Source organism: Vombatus ursinus, unplaced genomic scaffold (genome assembly GCF_900497805.2).
Source record: "Vombatus ursinus unplaced genomic scaffold, bare-nosed wombat genome assembly UNPS02011334.1, whole genome shotgun sequence".
In the NCBI taxonomy this organism is placed as follows: Eukaryota; Metazoa; Chordata; class Mammalia; order Diprotodontia; family Vombatidae; genus Vombatus; species Vombatus ursinus.
In genome coordinates, this window is record NW_020951112.1 from 8453911 (window position 1) to 8473138 (window position 19228).

Here is a 19228-nt window from a genome sequence, read left to right on the forward strand (position 1 = left end):
GGATGGAGAGAAGAGGGAGGGAGAGAAAGCTGGAGGGGATGGAGAGAAGGAGAGAGAAGAAAGAGAGAAAGCTGGAGGGGACGGAAAGAAGAGGGTGGGAGAGAGGCAGGAAGAGAGAATGGAGAGAAAGAGGCAGAGGAGGGAGAGAAAAGAGAGAAACAGGAGGAGAAGATGGAGGGGGGGAGAGAGGCAGGAATAGAGGATGGAGAGGAGAGAGAAGAGGGAGAGAGAAAGCTAAAGAGGATGGAGAGGAGAGAGGGAGGGAAAGCTGGAAAGGATGGAGAGAAGAGGGAGGGAGAGAAAGCTGGAGGGGGTGGAGAGGAAAGGGAGGGAGAGAAAACTGGAGGGGATGGAGAGAAGAGGGAGGGAGAGAAAGCTAGAGAGAAGGAGAGAGAAGAGGGAGGGAGAGAAAGCTGGAGAGGATGGAGAGAAGGAGAGAGACAGGAGGAGAAGATGGAGAGGAGAGAGAAGAGGGAGAGAGAGAAAGCTAGAGAGGGTAGAGAGGAGGAGAGGATGGAGAGAGGGAAACAGGGAGAGAGAGGCAGCTAGATAGAGACAGAAGAGGGGGGAGAGAGAGATGCAAGCTAAGTTTGAGACACTCTTGTAAAGAGAAGGCTGGGGTATAGTAGCATATTTGGATGCCAACTTCAGGCAAACTTGTTTCAAGCTGTATTCAGGCGGTGTTTTGTTGAGATGGTTAAGGTTGAGCTCCTCATTTTGTGCCAGACTGAAAATTCTTTTGTGTTCTCAGTTTTTAATTTAGCATCTTCGGGGGTGTAGTGGAGTGGAAGATATTTAGTAAATGTAGTGACCTCTCTCCTCCCCCATGCCCTTTTTACATCCCTACTCTGTTCACCCCACGTCAGCTTCTTTCAGCCTAGTAAATGTAGTTTTTTTAACTGCTTCAAATTGGAGTTGATGGATGATTCTTCCTCTGCAAACTAGAGTGGTATCATTAATGACAAGCACATAGTAGGTACTTCAGAAATGCTCGTTGACTTGAGAAAACCCTAGACTAATAAAAGGTTCCAGGAATTTTTCCAGGATGTAGATTGTCAGGATCCTTTTTTCCACAGTATTTTGGTGAAATTTGTCAAAACTGCTAGTGTCAAAGATTTTGTAATTTTATTTATACATCTTAGACAATTTGGGGGATAAACTTTGGAGAGGAAGGAGTCTTTAAAATGATAGCTCATCATCTGATCTGATTTGAATATTCCAGACACATTCAGTGTTGTGTATTTAAGTCCTCTTCAGGCTGCCCCTTTATTTTCTTTTTGTTGTGGGAAGTAACATTAGCATCCTGTTGAGAAAGACAGATGTAAAAATTATTATATCTTGAAGTCATGCTGAAACATATTGTTAAAATAAAAGTGATAGGAACTTTTTTCTTCCCCTTAACCTTCTGCTAATTCATATCACCTCTTAATTGGCCATAATTCAGAATTTTCTAACTTTCTAATTTGTATACCCAATCCAAAATCTTTTGTTTGAAATCCACAAAACCAAAACCCCAGATAATTGTTTTTGTGGTTGATTTGGAAATTAAGATGAATTTTCTGCTGAGGTAACTTCTGAAGTGAGAGATAAGGAGAGTGTTCTGGATTAATGGGTTTTTAGATGGCAGAACAAAAGTATTCTGAAGCTTCTCAACTACCAGTTTTCTAGTAAATTGATCATCATAATAACCATGGCAGTGACTTTGGAATAGGTACTGGAAAAGGCATGTATAGTATTTGTATTTTAGTTGGGAGATCTCTTTGAACAGATCTAGGAGGGCAATTGTGATTTAAGATGTTTCTGGATTTAAATGTGACTTGTCATGCTCAGTCCAGGGACAAGTTACAAATCTCAGAAACAGAGGACTTGTTATCCCTCCATTTTCTTGGACATAGCTGTAAGCTTTGTTATGTAGCATCCCATCTTGCAGTGGTAGTGATTGTAATGGAATTTTACCTCTTGATTCCTTTTCACCCCAACAGGTGCTATTTGCCTTGGTATTCCTAGAAGGATGACACTAATAAAGCCTTTAAGGTTTACAGAATGCTTTGTATATATTATCATTTTACCTTCACAGCAACTTGGTGAAGTAGGTGCAGTTATTGTCTCCCTTTTACCGATAAGGAAGCCTGGTCTGAAAGTGGTTTGAGTGACTTGCCCTGAGTCACTGTATAATTTAAACTCAGGTCTTGTTAATGCCAACCAAACAATCTATCCGTTTTGCTGCCCACCTAAGATGGTGTTTACATTCTTGTTAATATTAAAAGACAAGATATTGAGTCCCTAAAACTAGTAGGGTTTCCTAAAATTTTTTTTTGGCAAGGACTTCTTTGGCATTCATGAAGCCCATGGGACCTCTTCTCAGGTGCAGTAATGTTTTTAAATAATGAAAAGAAATGTAAATTTCAGCTAGGGATTAGTGAGATAAAGATATCATCTTTTTCCCATCCAAGTTCCTGGACACGTTGAAATCTATTTGCTGTAAAAAAAAAAAAAAAGGGAGGGGGGCAGCTAGGTGGTGCAGTGGATAGAGCACCGGCCCTGAAGTCAGGAGGACCTGAGTTCAAATGCAGCCTCAGACCAAACACTTGACACTTAGTAGCTGTGTGACCCTGGGCAAGTCACTTAACCCTAATTGCCTCACCAAAAAAAAAAAAGCAAAAAAAAAAAAAATGTATTTGCTGGACCATAGGTTAAAAATCCCTTATTCTGAGTAGGATTTGTAAAAATCTTTGACCTGGTATTTGAAGAGTGGGTGTTAGAAAGGCTATCCAAGGTTGGTATTGGCAGCTGATGTGAATGTTGGTAAACAGGAATTGATTCTTGGGTAAAGTCTTTTGTGAAAGCTTGTTAACTGAGGAAATTAATCATCAATAATGAATGTTTAGTTTGCCTATTTATGTACATGGTGTTGGGGTGGGGGGCAGTGATATATCAAATTTAAGATTATCCTTGTTTTTCAGAAATGTATAGTCATAACTTAATGCTTTGAAGTATAAACACATTTTATATTGATCACCAGGCAACATGCCTTCTAATTGGGAAGGAGTGATCCAGAGCAGTCAGTCAACAAGTATTTATTTAGCTCTTAGTGTGTTGGAGGCTTTGTGTTAAGCACTGTGGAGACTGAGAAAGGGAAAGTAGGGAAAAGCAGAGTGGTTGAGGCCTGGGAAATGGTGTCTCAGATGAGGAGGATTTCAGGTTAATTCAGGAAGGGAACAGAAAGAACAGGGAATTATCAAAATAGTTCACATTTTTATAAGGTTTTGCAGTTTTCATAGTTTGCTCTCAACTCTGGAGTGTAAATATCATCCCTGTTTGTTTGTTTGTTTGTTTGTTTTTTATACAGATGAGAAAAATGAAGCTTGGAGAGGTTTTGTTTTGCCCATAAGTTAGACAAGAAGTAGCAGATTCCCAAGTTTTCTGACAGTGCTCTTCCAGCTACTCTGAGGTCGGGCCATGCTGGAAAGAGGCACCGAAACATTGAATGGGAAAGCATCACACCTAACAGGAAAAGTATTGCAGTATTGTTAATGAAATAGGAAATAAAGGACAGTTTTTTTTTAATTGGTGGTGCTTGAGGGTAAAGAGAAAACCATCCTAATCTCCCAGTTCTGATTGTAAATCCCTGAGGGTGGGATTTTTTGTTTGTTTGGAGTGGAGAAAATTGTTTAGGTCTTTAATGGAGAAATCCTATCTCTTCTTATGCAAAATACCTGATAATGGCTCCAGTTAAACATCTAAAGAATCTGTTTGGGATGTTCCTAAACAATTGCTTATTTGGAAAAACTGATTTTGATACTTTGTCTGCCCTGAGTAATCAGAGAAATAGCCAGATTAAAAGATTTCAAATATACCCACTTTTAGTATTTATTTGCTTTAGAAGTCTCCAAAAGGAAACTAGACTTTAATGAAGTTAGGATGTTTCCTGTGATGTCTTTTTTTTTTTTTTTTAAATTTAAAAGCAATTTGTTCTGGTCATATGCAGTGGTGTTAATTTTATCTCTTCCTCACTTGCTCAAAGTGAAATATTCTTTGTGTTTAAGGAGCTATAGTTTTACAAGAATTAGATGTTCAAAGGATAGATAGTTCCTGGAATATATTTTAGACCTGTCATGTAAAGTTAAATTTCTTGTAAAATCAGAGTCATGCAGAACTTTTCCTTTAGAGAAAAATTTCTTTACCTGTCAGTAATAATTTAATTCCTTAACTAAAGGGCAGCTGTTTTTGAATAGTGACAAGACTTATTGATTCATTTGGCCTTTATTATGTGGTTGAAAAAATTATTCTCAGCAAATAAGCCTAATTTTAAAATGGTTTAGGTTAACACTAAATTCTCAGGTCAGTTATCCTGCTGTGCTAATTATATGAGAATTTGTAACTGTGGCAGAGACTTAAGTTTTTGCTGTCCCATATTCTACCTGTCAAAAAGCAGTTCAGAAAAATATCTAGTTTTTTTGTGTGTTCCTTCATGCATGTTAAGAACACCCCTATAAAAGATCATAGCAAAACTTACGGTGAAGCGCCTCAGGTTAGTTGTTTTTCAAATATTCTCTGCAGGTGGTGGCTATGTTTTGCTTTGAAAGAGCTGTGTGGTTTCATCATTGTGGGCACGATGTAGATCTCTGACCCTACTGATAACTTTCCAGTGCTTAGGACTGTTATATTAACCTTTATGAAGTATTCAGTCATTGTAGAGGTTGCAGTTGCTGTTTATTCCCTAAAGAGACTTTTGCTGGAAAAAGTTGTGGTATTATTGCAGGAGGGGGAAGAGAGGAAATGGAAATAGTCTAGAATATTGTGTTTTATCTGTGGTGGATGGAACAATTCTCCCAAGGACTAAACTATACCCTAAATTGTCTACTGAAGGCTAAGTTCCTTAATATTAATCAAGATATCTGTAGGCAGAGATAGGAAATATAATATGAGGTGGGGAATCTGTTCCAGATTGGGGGGGTGAGAATGCAGGTGAGTAAATTCTTAGGAGGCTTTGCAAGTTGGCAGAAAAGTAGCTGATGAGTTTTTAACATGAACAATTATGAGGTAACATATTTTATATATCTGTATGTTCTTATAACAATTATTTATTTACCAAATCTTGACATAGGAAATGTTAATAGGAAATGTAAATAAATAGAAAAGGATTTGACAAGTTTGGTAGTTAATTGACCAAAGAAGAAGGCTTCTAAGGGAAGCTGGGATCTCTTCTGTTCGTTTTCTCCCAAAGCATTTAAATAAATTGAATAAATTTTATTTTAGCACATACAAACCCGCAATATATGGTTGAGCTCCCCTCTCCAAAAAAAAAAACATTAAAAAACCCCCAACCTCCCAGAAAGCCATTAATAATATTGAGTGATTACAACTTATTTCTTACCTAGTAGTTTGTTGTTAAGGAACAGTGTGTTTTATAAATTAGATTTAGTGTTGTTAATTTTTTTTACAGTTTGAAATTACTTTTACTTACATAGCTAGTAATTGTGCATTTTTTGGTTCTAATTTAGGCACTGCATCATTTTATATGTGTTTGTCATTCTTATGATCTGTCACACTCCATGACATTCATATATTAAAATTTAATTTGTTCACTCAATGTTTGAGCATACAGATTTTCTGAAGTTTTGCTACTATGAATAGTGCTATCAATATTTTCTTACAAACAAGTCTTTTCTGATTATGAACAACTCTTTTTTCTGGTGGTGGTATTATAAGAACAGTTTCTTACTATATCCTTGTACTACTGGATTTAGGAATGCTCTTAGGCTATTTGTCAGTTTCCCTGTAGATTTTGAATTTTTTTTTTTTATCAGATAGTTCCTGCACATATATTTTCCAGCCCCAATTTTTTTTTTGTTGTTCTAGTAGTACTTATTTATTCGAAAGCTTTTTACTTTTACATATCAAAATAGTTGTTAGTAAGTAGTTTCATAATTCCTGTTATAGGCAGTTATAAATTCATCTCTTCTCCACAGTTCTTTAACTTTTGAAAAGTGTTACTTTTATATTGAGATCATTTGTCCATTTGAAATTTACTGTAATGTACAGTGTAAAGTTCTGCTTTAAATCTCTTTTATCTCAAATGCTTATCTACTTTTCCCAGCAGTTTTCAATGAATAAGGAGTTCTTTTCCCTAGTGCTTTTTGTCTTTTGATTTATGGAATAATGCACCTGTAATAACCTGTTCCACTAGCTAACTTTTCTGTGTTTTTAATCCAATATCAGATAGTTTTTGATAATTACTGTTTTATAATGTGATTTGGCTTACAGTAACACCCAACCTCCTTTTATTCCCACTCCCCCCCCATTCTTTTTGACCATTTATTATTCCATATGAATTTTGTTATTATTTTAATTATCTAAAGTATGACCTTAGTGGTTTGGTAAAGTGTTAAGTCTGTAAATTAATTTGCTTAATACTGTTTTTATGGTATTGATGTGGATTCTCTGTGGATATTCATTGCCTTGCAACTTTTTTAGAGGTTCTAGTTGATTTCTGTGAAAATAGTTTTATAATAATATTTATAGAAGTTGTGTGTGTGTCTTGGTAGTTTAATTCCCAGCTGTTTAACACATATTATGTTTAATGGATTTTCCATCTCTCCCTTTTGTTAGTGAAATACAAAAATCTTAGTATTTTGGTGGGTTTCAATTCAACTAATATTTATTAAGCTCCTATTCTGGGCCAGGGAATTCTACTGGCTGCTGGGGATACAAAGACAAAAAACCAGTTTCTGTCCTCTAAAAGTTTCCCTGGAGGGGGTGGGGGAATGACAACAAATACATGGATAAGTAAATACAAAAAGAATACAAAATTAATACAAAGTAATTTCAGGACTGAGGGGGAGGGGTGCATTATGTAAACTTCAGTGGAGGGAGGTGACAGAATTGAGCTACTTAGGAGAGGGTGTACTCTAAGAGACAGAGGTGGTGAGGACTTGCATCCCTGGGATGTTCCTGCAATGTGGAGGTGCTGAGGAGGAATCGTAGGCAGTAAGCCTGTAAGACTAGGCTGGAACCTGGTTGTGAAGGATGGCAAATGCCAATCAGAGGATTTTGTATTTTATCCTTAGGAGGCAATAAGAAGCCAGTGCTTCAGGGGAATTGGCCCAGTCGTTCTATAAAGCAATCTAGAACTATACCCATGAAGTTAACCAAACTGGGCATACCCTTTGACTCACTTCTTGAGCAGGGGAATAAAGTGACTGGACTGGTGTTTTTGGAATTGGTCATCTTTGTGGACAATGTGTTGGAGAGAGGGAGAGACTGAAGGTAAGGACAGCTACCTGAGGAGCCTGTCACCAAATGAAGGAGAGTTGATGCTGACCTGAGCTAGGTTGGTGGTGCTGGGAGGGAAGACAAGAAGGGTAGATGAGAGAAGTGGGGAATGTAGAATGAACAAGGCTCGGCCCCTGATTGGTGTGGGGAGTGAGGGAGAGTGGCTATGGTTGGGGTTGTGAACCTGCATAACCAGAAAGGATGGTGGTACCTTGAACAGGAGTGGGAAAGGTGGAAGCTGCTGCTTTGCTGAAATAATTCTCTTTATTAGTTTATTGGTTGATTCTCAGGTGTTTTCTAAAAAAAAAACAGACTGTCCTCCTGCAGAGATAATTTTTATTGAGTTAATTCTCAGCGCTTTGTTTTTCTTGTCATTATCAACAGTAGCATATTTTGTGCTATGTAAGCATAATGGGGACAGTTGGCTTTATTTTTGTGCCCAACTGGGAGACCTTTCACTGTTTGCTGCAAATAATGCTAACTCGGTTGGGTAATGCATTTGATCATATTAAAAAAAGGTTTTTTAATTCATCTGTTTTAAAATTTTTTTTGTTGTTGTTGTTTTTTTAGTTTGTGTTTTTTTCTGCATCTGTTGATCATATGGTGGGTTTTTTTTTAAACTTACTGTGATGTTAATTATTTTCCTAAAGTTAAAATTCCAGGTTTAAATCTATCTTGTTCATGATGAATATTTTTTTGATGTTAGTGTTACATTCTTACTGATATTTTATTCAGTATTTTTTCTTTGATGATTCAGTGATACTGGTCTTGTACTTTCTCTGCTTTATCTCTCCCTGGAGCATATTCATCTCTCAGAATTTGGGATAATGCTACCAACTTTTTTCTGCTTTTTTTTTTTGGAAAATAGTTTATATAATATAGAGATTGTTCTTTAAATGACTTGTTAGAATTATTTTGTAAATATGTGAATCTAGAATTTTTCTGCTTGATCAGTTACCTTCTGTAGTTGTGATAGATAACTTATTCCTCATTTGTTAATCTTGTCATTTTCTGTTTGTTGTAGATGCTCATTTTGCAGTATAATTTGGTACATAGTTTCTGATAATTTTGTTTCCAGTTGCAGTGAATTGTTTTCATTTTTTAGTTTTTCTAAAGTTTTTTCTCTTTTTAAATTAGATTAATCATATAAATTTTTGTCAGTCTTTTACATTTTATACTTAATTTATTACTTTTATTCTTTGTTAAAGGTTTTCAGAAATATACATTTTCCAATTTTTTCTTTTCCTTTTTAAAAACATAATTTTTTAAAATAGCAAACATTTATTCTTTTTCTGTCCCAATTCCACCTATTGAAACACCTCCCCCCCCCAAAAAGAAAGAAAATTAAAGCCGTCAAAACAAATATAGCACAGTCAAGCAAGGTAAGTTTCCTGATTTACCATGTCCAAAAAATATATGTCTCAATTCTGCATTTTTGAATACATCACCAAACTGCATAATTTGCCACATCTTCTGGAGTTAGGGTTTGTCGGTACATCGATCAGAGTGCAGAGCTCTTTCAAAGTTGATGTATTTTAAAATAATGTCATTGTATAAATTGTTCTTCTCGTTCTACTCGCTTCATTTTGCATGAGTTCATACTTAACTGTTCATTTTTCTATGAAACTGGCTATTTCTTTATGTTTTATGGTGCAGTAAATTCATTTGCCATAATTTATTTGGTTGTTCCTCAGTAGATAGGCATTCCCTTAGTTACTGAGTTTTTGCCATTTTGAAAAAAGCTGCTGTAAAAGTTTTTGTACAGATGGTTACTTTTCCTCTTTTTTTTCTTCTTTATTTTAATTTTAAAAATTATTCTTAAGTAAGTTTTTTAAAAATTTGTCCTTCCCAATAACCATTCTTCTCCCCCCTACCCTCCATTGAGTAAGTTAGTTTACCAAAACAGATTCTCACATTAGCAATGTCCAAAAATGTGTATGTTTCTTTGGGCATTTGAAATATCACTGTCAAGTGGTAAGTGGCATGTTTTTTCTTCTTTTTGTATCAGTGGTTTTTTTTTTTTAATCATTGTTTAGAATTCTAAAGTCTTTGAAAGTTGTTTTTCTCTATAATGTTATCACTGTACAAATGTTCTTGTTACTTTGCATCAGTTCATAAAAGTCCGGTTTCCTCTGGAATTGCCTGTTTCATCATTTCTCATGGCCCTGTTGTGTCATATTCCATTATATTCATATACCACAGTTTGTTTACCTGCTCCTCAATAGGAGGTAGATCCCTTTGTTTCCAGTTTTTGGCTACCATGAAAAAAGTTGCTCTAAATATTTTCTGTACATATAGATCCTTTGTCTCTTTGATTTCTTTGGAGTCTGAGCTTACTAGTGGTGTAGTTGGGTCAAAGGGTATGCCCAGTTTGGTTAACTTTGTGGGTATAGTTCTAGATTGCTTTATAGAATGACTGGACCAATTCACAGCACCACCAGCAGTGAGTTGATGTGCCTGTTCTGCCATAGCACCTCCCCAATTTGTCATTTAACTTTTTGCCTCGTTTGCTAGTCTAATGAGTAGAACCTTAAAGTTGCTTTAATTTGTAGTTCTCTAATAGTGAGTTAGAGAATTTTTTTTCACAAAAGATTATTGATAACTTGGATTTCTTTCTTTGAAAATTGCTTGTTCATATTCTTTGACCATTTTCTATTGGAGAGTGACTTAGTCTTAATCTTGGAGATGAAAGTAAGTTTGCTTTTAAAGAAAGTTACTTTATCAGAATTGCAAAGATTACCCATTTCCCTTTTTTTTTTTACTACATAAGATTTCTTTGTGCAAAATTTTTTTTAAATTTCATTTCTAATTAAAATTGTCCATTTTGTTTCTATCACTTGTCTAGGTGTGAACTCTTTCCCTCATCTGTACATCTGAAGGACATGTCCTTCTTTACCCTCTACTTTACCTTTTATAGCTAGGTCATGTATCCATTTGGAGCTTATCCTGGTATGTGATGTGAGGTGTTGGTCTGAATCTGACTTCTGCCAGACGATGTCCAGTTTTCATAGAAGTTTTGTTAAATGGTCATTCTCCTTGGACCTGGGCAGTCTTTAGGTTTATCAGACACTAGGCTATGGTGTTTAATTGCTTCTTTGGTTGTGTACTTTGTCTCTTCCATCCTGCCTGAGTCACTCTGAGCTTCAGAGCCTATTTCATTGAGATTTTTTCCCTGTTTTCTGCATTGCCATTTCTCATGCTCATCATTTTGATTTCTTCCTTCAGTGATATTATTTTCAGTCTCATAGATATCAGATCTTTTTTATCTTTATTTGATTCTAAATCACTTTTAGGGTTGAAAGTATGTCTGTTTCATCATCTTGTTGTTGTAATACCATTCTTCCAGAGATTTATCCTTGTATCCATTGAGTCGTATAATCTTGATTCGTTGTATTGGGGCCTTTGGGAGAGAAATTTTTTCCTTCATTTTTTCTGTTTAGTTTTTCCTGTGAGAGTTTCTCTTCTTGCCCCTCCTCTTGGAGGTAGGAGGTGGGGATAGAATGGGATGCAGCATGCATTTGTCACTGTTTTGATTTGGTATAGGGGAACTTGGTTTATCCATCTTTCTAGAACTCTGACACAGCACTTGGATTGAGGCTGCTACTGGTAAATACTACTGGACTGGGTGGATCTGAGTCAGAGTTCTCATACTCTACCTGACTTTTGATAATGCAGCCTATAAACCCTTCTTTGAAGTTGGCCCCTTAATTCATGAGAAAGACTGAGAAACTCAAAAGGTGAGGTCAATAAATCACCTTCCTGCATTAATAAAATGGTAACCCATTCTGTACCAAATTCAGCTAGATGGCTTAGTGGATAGAGCACTGGATCTGGAGTCAGGAAGACCTGAGTTCAAATGTGGTCTCATACACTTCCTAGCTGTGTGATGCTGGGCAAGTCACTTAACCCTGCTTGCCTTAATCCACTGGAGAAGGAACTGGCAAACCACTCCAGTTATCTTTGCCAAGAAAACCAGTGGACAATGTTGGCATGCCATGGTCCATGGGGTCACCAAGAGTCGGATACGACTCAGTGACTGAACAAAAACAACCGATTCTGTTCCATCCTGCTCAGGACTGTGCCAAACAGCCATACAAATATCTGTGTTACCAAGTAAGTCCTTGGACGTTATTTATTCAAAGGGGGAAAGGGGAGAGGAATCATTGGACTAGCTGATGAGTGGAACACACGTGCTTTCCAGAGATAAGAATCTGAAGATAGTTGTCAGCCTTGCAGCAACTGGAGTCATTTAGACTCTTGTTTTACCAGATTACAGCTAGGATTGTTCTTTGACTTGTAGACTTGATAAGCCGTATCATTGGTGAGCGTCTTGGATCTTCCCCTGAAAAGTAAGATAGTCATCAGTATTTCAGGTGAGGCCCCTCCTCTCCCATCTCTAATAGAGAAGGGGTTTAAAAAAGATTGTCTCCATAAGAGATCTTAAATTATTCTCCTGTTCCAGAATTAACAGTTGAGATTCTGAAACCAGCCCAGCTTTAATTCCACATATAAGATTTAAAGCTCGGTACAGAAGATACTTGTTAATTTTTGATTCGTGAGATCAAAGCTTGAGCAGAAAGGGACCTCTACCTCTGAGGCTATCTAGTCCGAATTCTTCATTTTACAGGTAAGGAAATTGAAGGCCAAAGAGCCAAGGTTGCGCACATAATAAGTGGCAATGCTGGGATTTGAACCCAGGCCCTCTGAGTCTTGATCCAGCCCTCCTCCTACTATACTTTAGGTGTTGATTCAGGAACAGCTTGGAAACCTAAGCCAATGACGTTAAGGGCCACGTAATTTAAAACTTTAACAACTTTTTATAGGGACAATAAAGATCTTATTAAAGCAAACAAAGTTTAGTTAAGGATAATCAAATTGCATAGTTACAGCTAATGTGTATTATATACTTTAGTTGAATTTAGCTAACAATTTGGTACCTGCAGTGTTCTTAAATGTTGGTGGGATTACAAAATTTAGCTCACTGCCCTCACAGCTAACAAGTTTGAAGGGATTATGACACGTCCACTTATGCACAAATGCCTTACAGATGTATTATAGTTATGAAAGTTTATTGAGAGAACTGGCAATTGAGATGAGCTTTTAAAAATGTATGTAGGAGTTCAATAGGTAAAGGACAGGAAGGAGGAAGATAGAGACATAGAAGAGCCAGCTCAGTATGTGTGTTCCGTGGTAGAGTTTGGCTGTAGTATCAAGGAATAGGGGAAGAAATAATTTGAAATAAGGCCCAATTCCCCAATTGATAAATGGTCAAAGGATATGAACAGGCAGTTTTCAGATGAAGAAATCAAAACTATATAGTCATATGAAGAAATGCTCTAAATGATGTTTGATTAGAGAAATGCAAATTTAAACAACTCTGAGGTACCATTTCACATTTATCAGATTGGCTGGCATGACAAAAAACGTGGGGGGAGGGGAGGCAGGGGGCCACTATGTGACTTTTGGGGCAGCTCCAGTTGTTAGGAACTGTTTTCCTTGACATCAAGCCTATAGTTGATTGGTTCTTTGTAACTTCTTTCCTTTGCTTCTGGTTCTGCCCTCTGAAGCCAAAGAGAACAGGAGCTCTTAAAATACTTGATTTTTAAATTTTATTTAATTTTCAAAATTTTATTGTTTATTTTTTAACATTCATTTAAAAAATTTTGAGTTCCAAATTCTCTCCATCCATTGAGAAGGCAAGCAATACAATAGAAATTGTACGTGTGAAATTATACAGAACATATGTCCATATTGGTCATGTTGCAGAAAAAAAGCAAGGAAAAGTGAAAAAATTATATTTCAGTTTGTACACATAGCTTTATCAATTCTCTCTCTGGAGGTGGGTAGCATTTTTCATCATCTTTCAGAATTGTCTCAGATCATTGTTTTAAGCAATGTAGCTAAGTCTTTCAGACTTGATCACCTTTACAGTATGGCTGCTACTGTGCCTGATTCTGCTCACTTCACTCTGCTTCAATTCATGTCTTCCTAGGTTTCTCTGAAACCATCCCCTTTGTTGTTTTTTATAGCACAATAGCATTCCATCATAATCACGTACCACAGCTTGTTTAGCCATTCCCCAAATGATGGTCATCCCCTCAATTTCCATTTCTTTGCCACCACAAAAAGAGCTACTGCAGATATTTTTGTAGGGGTAGGTCCTTTTCCCTTTCTTTGCTATCTTTGATCTAGAAGTGGCATTGTTGGATCAAAGGGTATGCACAGTTTTATAGCCCTTTGGGCATAATTCCAAACTGTTCTCCCAAATGGTTGGACCAGTTCACAGCTCCACCAACTTTTTTCCCATATCCTTTCTAAGATTTGTCATTTTCCTTTTCTGTCATGTTAGCAGGTCTGCTGGGTATAAGATAGTACTCCAGAGCAGGTTTAATTTGCATTTCTTTAATCAATATGATTTAGAGCATTTTTGAAATTTGACTATAGATAGCTTTGATTTCTTCTTCTGCAAATTACCTGTTCATATCCTTTGATCATTTATCAATTGGGGAATAGATCTTATTTTTATAAATTTGGCTCAGTTCCCTATATATTTGTGGCTTTTATCAGAGAAACTGGCTGTAAACATAATTTCCTTCCAGTTTTCTGCCTTAAAATAATTGAACACAGCTATTATGGTTGTCCCTGAGTTTTTTCCTCTTCATTCTAAATATTCCCAGTTTCTTCATGTATTTCTTCTGTGACATGGATTCAGTCACTTTACCATCCTGGTTGCCTTCCTGGATGCTCTGTGGCTTATGATATTGTCCTAAAGTTTAGGACCTAACTGTGGTGCCCAGAACTAAGTACAATATTTCTGATGTGGACTGGGGGGGGGTGTGTGTGAAAACAATCACTGCCTTATTTTGGGACCTAGAGCTCCATTAAAACTCCCACATCTTTTTAAGACAAATTACGACTTCCTGAACTCCAGCCCAGTCAAAGACTTTTAAATTCATCGTACACATTCACCCCAGCGTTCTAATCTGTTAAGATCCTTTTGGATCCAGGGGCAGCTAGGTGGTGCAATGGATAGAACACCAGCCCTGGAGTTGGAAGGACCTGTGTTCCAATCCAGCCTCAGACACTTACTAGCTGTGTGACCCTGGCCAAGTCACCTAACGCCCTTGGCCTCCCCCCCCCCCCAGAAAAAAAGAGCCTTTTAGATCCATACTCTACCATTTTTCCCAGCGTATATATCATTTCCAGATTTTATAAGCATGTCATTTGTGCCTTAATCTTAAAATCAAAGTGAGTGTAGCCAAGTACAGATCCCAAGACCTAAATTAGTTTAATGTAGTTCTCCTCCTTCCAGAACTACATCTTTCACTAATGCATACTTTTGGGATCTACCTTGTAGCCAATTCTGAATATACCTAACTTTCACCTGTTGTCTGTCCTAGTTCTCTCCCCTGGTTCTCTCCATCCTTTACACAAGAATAGTATGAGATATTTTATCAAATCCTTTGGTAACACAGGTTCATATCTGTGCATCCATGCACACACTCATAGGCATTGAAGTTCATTGAAACACACACTGACAGCTGTTTTCTTTCCCTTTTTCCTTCCTTTTCCCAGAAGGCAAATTGGTAGCCAAGGGAATGAATGCTAAGGAACAATGTTGTTCTGAATGTTAAGATTCCTTCCCCCCAAAAAGACCAAGGAAGCTATTTATAAATGAATAGGACCCCACAGTACTTAGAAGTGAATACTAGAGCATACACAAATACTAGTGGGAAAGTATTTGGAGTCCTCTATTTCTACTGTAATTAGTTTCCATATTTGAAAAGAAAATGGAAAAATATGCATTCTTAGCCTCTGACCACTAGAGGGTGTACTTTTGTTAAAATCAAATGCTAATTGAATTTATACAGTGTCTGGGAAAGCCGTTTGGATGAGCTTTTCATGATAAATGAGAAAAGTGTCTATGTAGAGAAGTTGGAAGTGAAGTTGAGCTTCTTTTTAGGGATCATTGAGAGAGCATTCATTAATCTGCCATACATCAAGCATTGTATAAGGCAGCACAAAAAGACCTGGCTTTCAAGGACCTTTCTGTTGGAAGGAACAATGTATATGACAGTAACTTTATACAAAATCTGTACAAAGTAAATACAAAATTATTTCAATTAGAGTGGTTGTTAATCACTGGAGAATCAACCTAGGCCCTCTCTAGGAGGGGCTGTGTGTGAGATTGGCTTTGGAGGAAGGTGAAGATTAGGAGGAATGGAATTTCAGGCATGGTAGACAGCAGTCTTTGTAAAAGGCACACTGGTGAAATATGGAATGTGACGTAGAGGCATTAAGCAGAGGCTATGTACAAAGCCTTTGTAGGAGGGTGGAGTAGAGAGGGGAGAGATGTGAAGCTAGGATTCCAATTAGAAACCTAGCATATCACCCAGAAGTTACTGTGTTAACTGTGTGCCGGTCATTGGGATACAAAGAAAGGTGAAAACACTTAACTCAATCCCTGCTGTCAAGAGGCTTACATAATGGGGGGGGGGGGGGGTGTTTGTTTTTGAAGAGGGATTTCCTTTTTTAAAGAAATTTTTTATTTTTGTTTTTCACAGAACAAGTATTTTTTTTTAAAGTCAGCCTGTTTCTTCTCCTAACTTCATCTCTAAGTAAATAAATTCTGAAACACATCTTAATATATATTAGTCCAACAAAACACATTTTTGCATTGACCGTGTCCAACAAAATGCACGTCTCTGCATTTCAAGTTGATCACCTTTGTTAATAGGTGAGTGACATTTTTCATTTTCATTCCTATGAACTTGTGATTTATCACTTTACTGGCACTCCAGAGTCTTTCTCTCAAAGATATTTTTCCTCTGTAATGCTGTTACCATTGTATGCATTGTTTTAGTTCTCTCTTTGCCTATCATCAGTTCATAAAGGTCTTCCTAGTTTTCTTTGTGAAATTATCCATTTAATCAATTTCTTTTGGCAGAGTAATATTCCATCACATTTTTATATTATAATTTGTTTAGCCATTCTCCAGTAGAACAGCGTTAGTTTCCAATTTTTGTCTACCATGGAAAGAATTGCTATAAATAGTTCTATACTTATGGATCCTTCTCTTTTAAAAAAAAATTCCTTGGGGATATAGGCTAGTAGTGATATGTTACCTGGATCAAAAGGTATAATCAATATGGTAATTTTCTGGGCATAGTTCCAAACTGTTTTACAGAAGGGCTAGGCGAAACCATGACTCCACCAACAGTGTTCTCATGGACCTGTTTAGGGGAGATGGTACATTATTAAATAGGTAGATATATGATATATTTAGTTCAGAAGGAAAGTGACCTTTGGTTCAGGTGAGGGATGATACAGGCCTGAATTAGGGTTGGTGGCTTCTGTGAGTAGAGAGGAGGGGATAATAGCAAGAGATGGGATTGTAGAATTTATAAGACTTGGCAAATGGCTGGAATTGGGATGTGAGGTAGAATGAAGAGTTGAGGATAATTGAGGTTGGAAACCTAGGTGGCAGGAAGGATCATGGTGCTTTTAATAGAATTAGGGAATTTGGGAAGAAGGGACATTGTGTGTGGTGGTGGTGGTGGTGGTGGTGGTGGTGGGGTAGATAATGAGATCTGTTTGAGATTCCTGTGGGACTTGCAGTTGAAAATGTTCAATAGGCAGTTGGTGACGTGGAACTGGAAAGAGAGATGACAGTTGAACTGATGGAAGTCGGTGAGATTATCAAAAGAGAGGGTAGAGAAGAGGAACCAGTATAGAGCCTTGGGGTCCAATTACTGAGGGGCAGGAGGTGTCAGGAATTAGATGTTAATCTAGCAAAGAGACTGAGGAATGGGTTGAGAGATGGAGAACCAGTAGAGAGATGGAGAACTGGTAGAGAGCAGTGTCATGAAAACCCAAAGAGGAATCAAGAGAGGATGAATGCAATCAGGTGCTACAGAGAGGTCAAGAAAGGATGAGGACTGAGAAGAAACCAATGGATTTGACAGTTAAGAGACTATTGGTAACCTTGGAGAAAGCGATTTCAGTTGAGTGAGATGGGAAGCCAAATTTCAGAGGATTGAGTAGTGAAAAGAATTGAAGATGAAAAGTTAAGGGCTGGCTTTCCCTAAAAGTTTGAGAAAGTGAGGAGAGGGGTATAGGTGGATGAATACCTTAAGGGAAAGTTAATAAGGTGATCAAATGAGTTAATGTATGTAAAACTTCTTTCCATGTAAGTGTTAGTCATTAGTAATAGAGCCAAATGAAGGGCTTTTTTTTTAATGGTTGAGAGAGGCAGAAAGGAAGAACAGATAGGGAGATATCAATGAAATAAAGGCTATACCCATTACTTTGACAAGCAGATCAGAAATAGGAAAGAAAAGCATTGTTCGGTAGCACTTCTAAAATTACCGTTGTACTAAAAAAAATTTTTGTTTTAATTGTACTAGAAACTGATATTCTTTTGTGTTTAGTTTTCAGATCCAAGTTATGGACAAAAACTCATTCGGATTATGTATATCTCAGCTAGACTACATAAATATTAACAATGGATAAATGCAAGCATGTTGGGCGGCTTCGGCTGGCTCAAGATCATTCCATCCTCAATCCTCAAAAATGGCATTGTGTGGATTGTAATACCACGGATTCGGTTTGGGCTTGCCTTAGCTGTTCTCATGTGGCATGTGGAAGATACATTGAAGAACACGCACTCAAGCACTTTCAGGACAGTAACCATCCAGTAGCATTGGAGGTGAATGAGTTGTATGTTTTCTGTTATCTTTGTGATGACTATGTTCTTAATGATAATGCAACCGGTGACTTGAAATTATTGCGGAGTACACTGAGTGCAATCAAAAGTCAGAATTATGACTGCACCACTCGGAGTGGAAGGATTTTACGCTCTATGGGTACCAGTGATGACTCTTACCCTTCACATGGTGGTGCCCAAGCTCTCCTTCGAAATGAAGATCAAATGTTCACTGCTCTTTGGCACAGGAGGCGGATGCTAATGGGCAAAGTATTTAGATCTTGGTTTGAACAAACTCCCATTGGGAAAAGGAGATTAGAAGAAGAAAGACTTCAGGAAGAAGCAGAAGCGAGGAGAGAGGAAGCAAGGAGAAGACGACAGGAACTGAAGCGTCAGTTTAAGGCAGAAATGGAGAGAATGCCTCCAAGGAAAAGTTCACGTTTGCAAGGCCTTGCCAGGTCTGGCATTATGGAAATGCTGCCTATAAAGAAACTTGCTCAGAGCCCGACATTACCAGTGACTGATAAAAAAGCGTCTACCTCACATGAAATAAGATTTAAAAAAGTGAGTGATTCCCCTATCAAACGAAGACCAACAGTGACTCCTGGGGTAACAGGATTGAGGAATTTGGGTAATACCTGCTATATGAATTCTGTTTTGCAGGTATTAAGTCATTTACTTATTTTTCGGCAATGTTTTTTAAAATTGGATCTGAACCAAACTCAAGAATTGCTGGCTACAGCTGCTAGTGGGAAGACTAGATCTTCTTGTAAACACCCACCAGTCACAGATTCTTTATTTCACATAAAAGAAAATCAAGAAAAATATAAAGGCTCTCCTAGGTCAAGACGCCCAAGTCTGTCTTCAGGTTTAAGTGGTGGGGCATCTAAAAGCAGAAGCATGGAACTCATTCAGCCCAGGGAGCCAAGTTCCAAATATATTTCTCTTTGTCATGAACTGCATACTCTTTTCCAAGTTATGTGGTCTGGAAAATGGGCATTGGTGTCCCCATTTGCCATGTTACACTCAGTATGGAGGCTAATACCAGCATTCCGTGGTTATGCCCAACAAGACGCTCAGGAATTCCTCTGTGAACTTTTGGATAAAGTACAGCATGAACTAGAGACTACGGGTACCAGGTATCCAGCTCTCATCCCCAGTTCTCAAAAGAAACTAATCAAACAGGTTTTGAATGTGGTGAATACCATCTTTCATGGACAACTTCTTAGTCAGGTACGAGTTGTTGTT

General features: G+C 37.5%; 1 protein-coding gene across 2 annotated transcripts in view; it reads left to right on the plus strand.

Annotated features, from left to right (window-relative positions):
- The window catches only part of USP44 (ubiquitin specific peptidase 44), a 42648-nt gene that overhangs the window by 987 nt on the left and 22433 nt on the right, over positions 1-19228 (plus strand). The window contains exons 2-3 of one of the 2 annotated variants that reach the window (XM_027855878.1): positions 15840-16012; positions 17706-19213. In XM_027855878.1, coding sequence (XP_027711679.1) covers positions 17780-19213 — 1434 coding nt within the window. In that variant the 5' untranslated portion in view covers positions 15840-16012; positions 17706-17779. The remainder of the gene's footprint in view (positions 1-15839; positions 16013-17705; positions 19214-19228) is intronic. The other variant, XM_027855877.1, reaches the window with a different exon arrangement.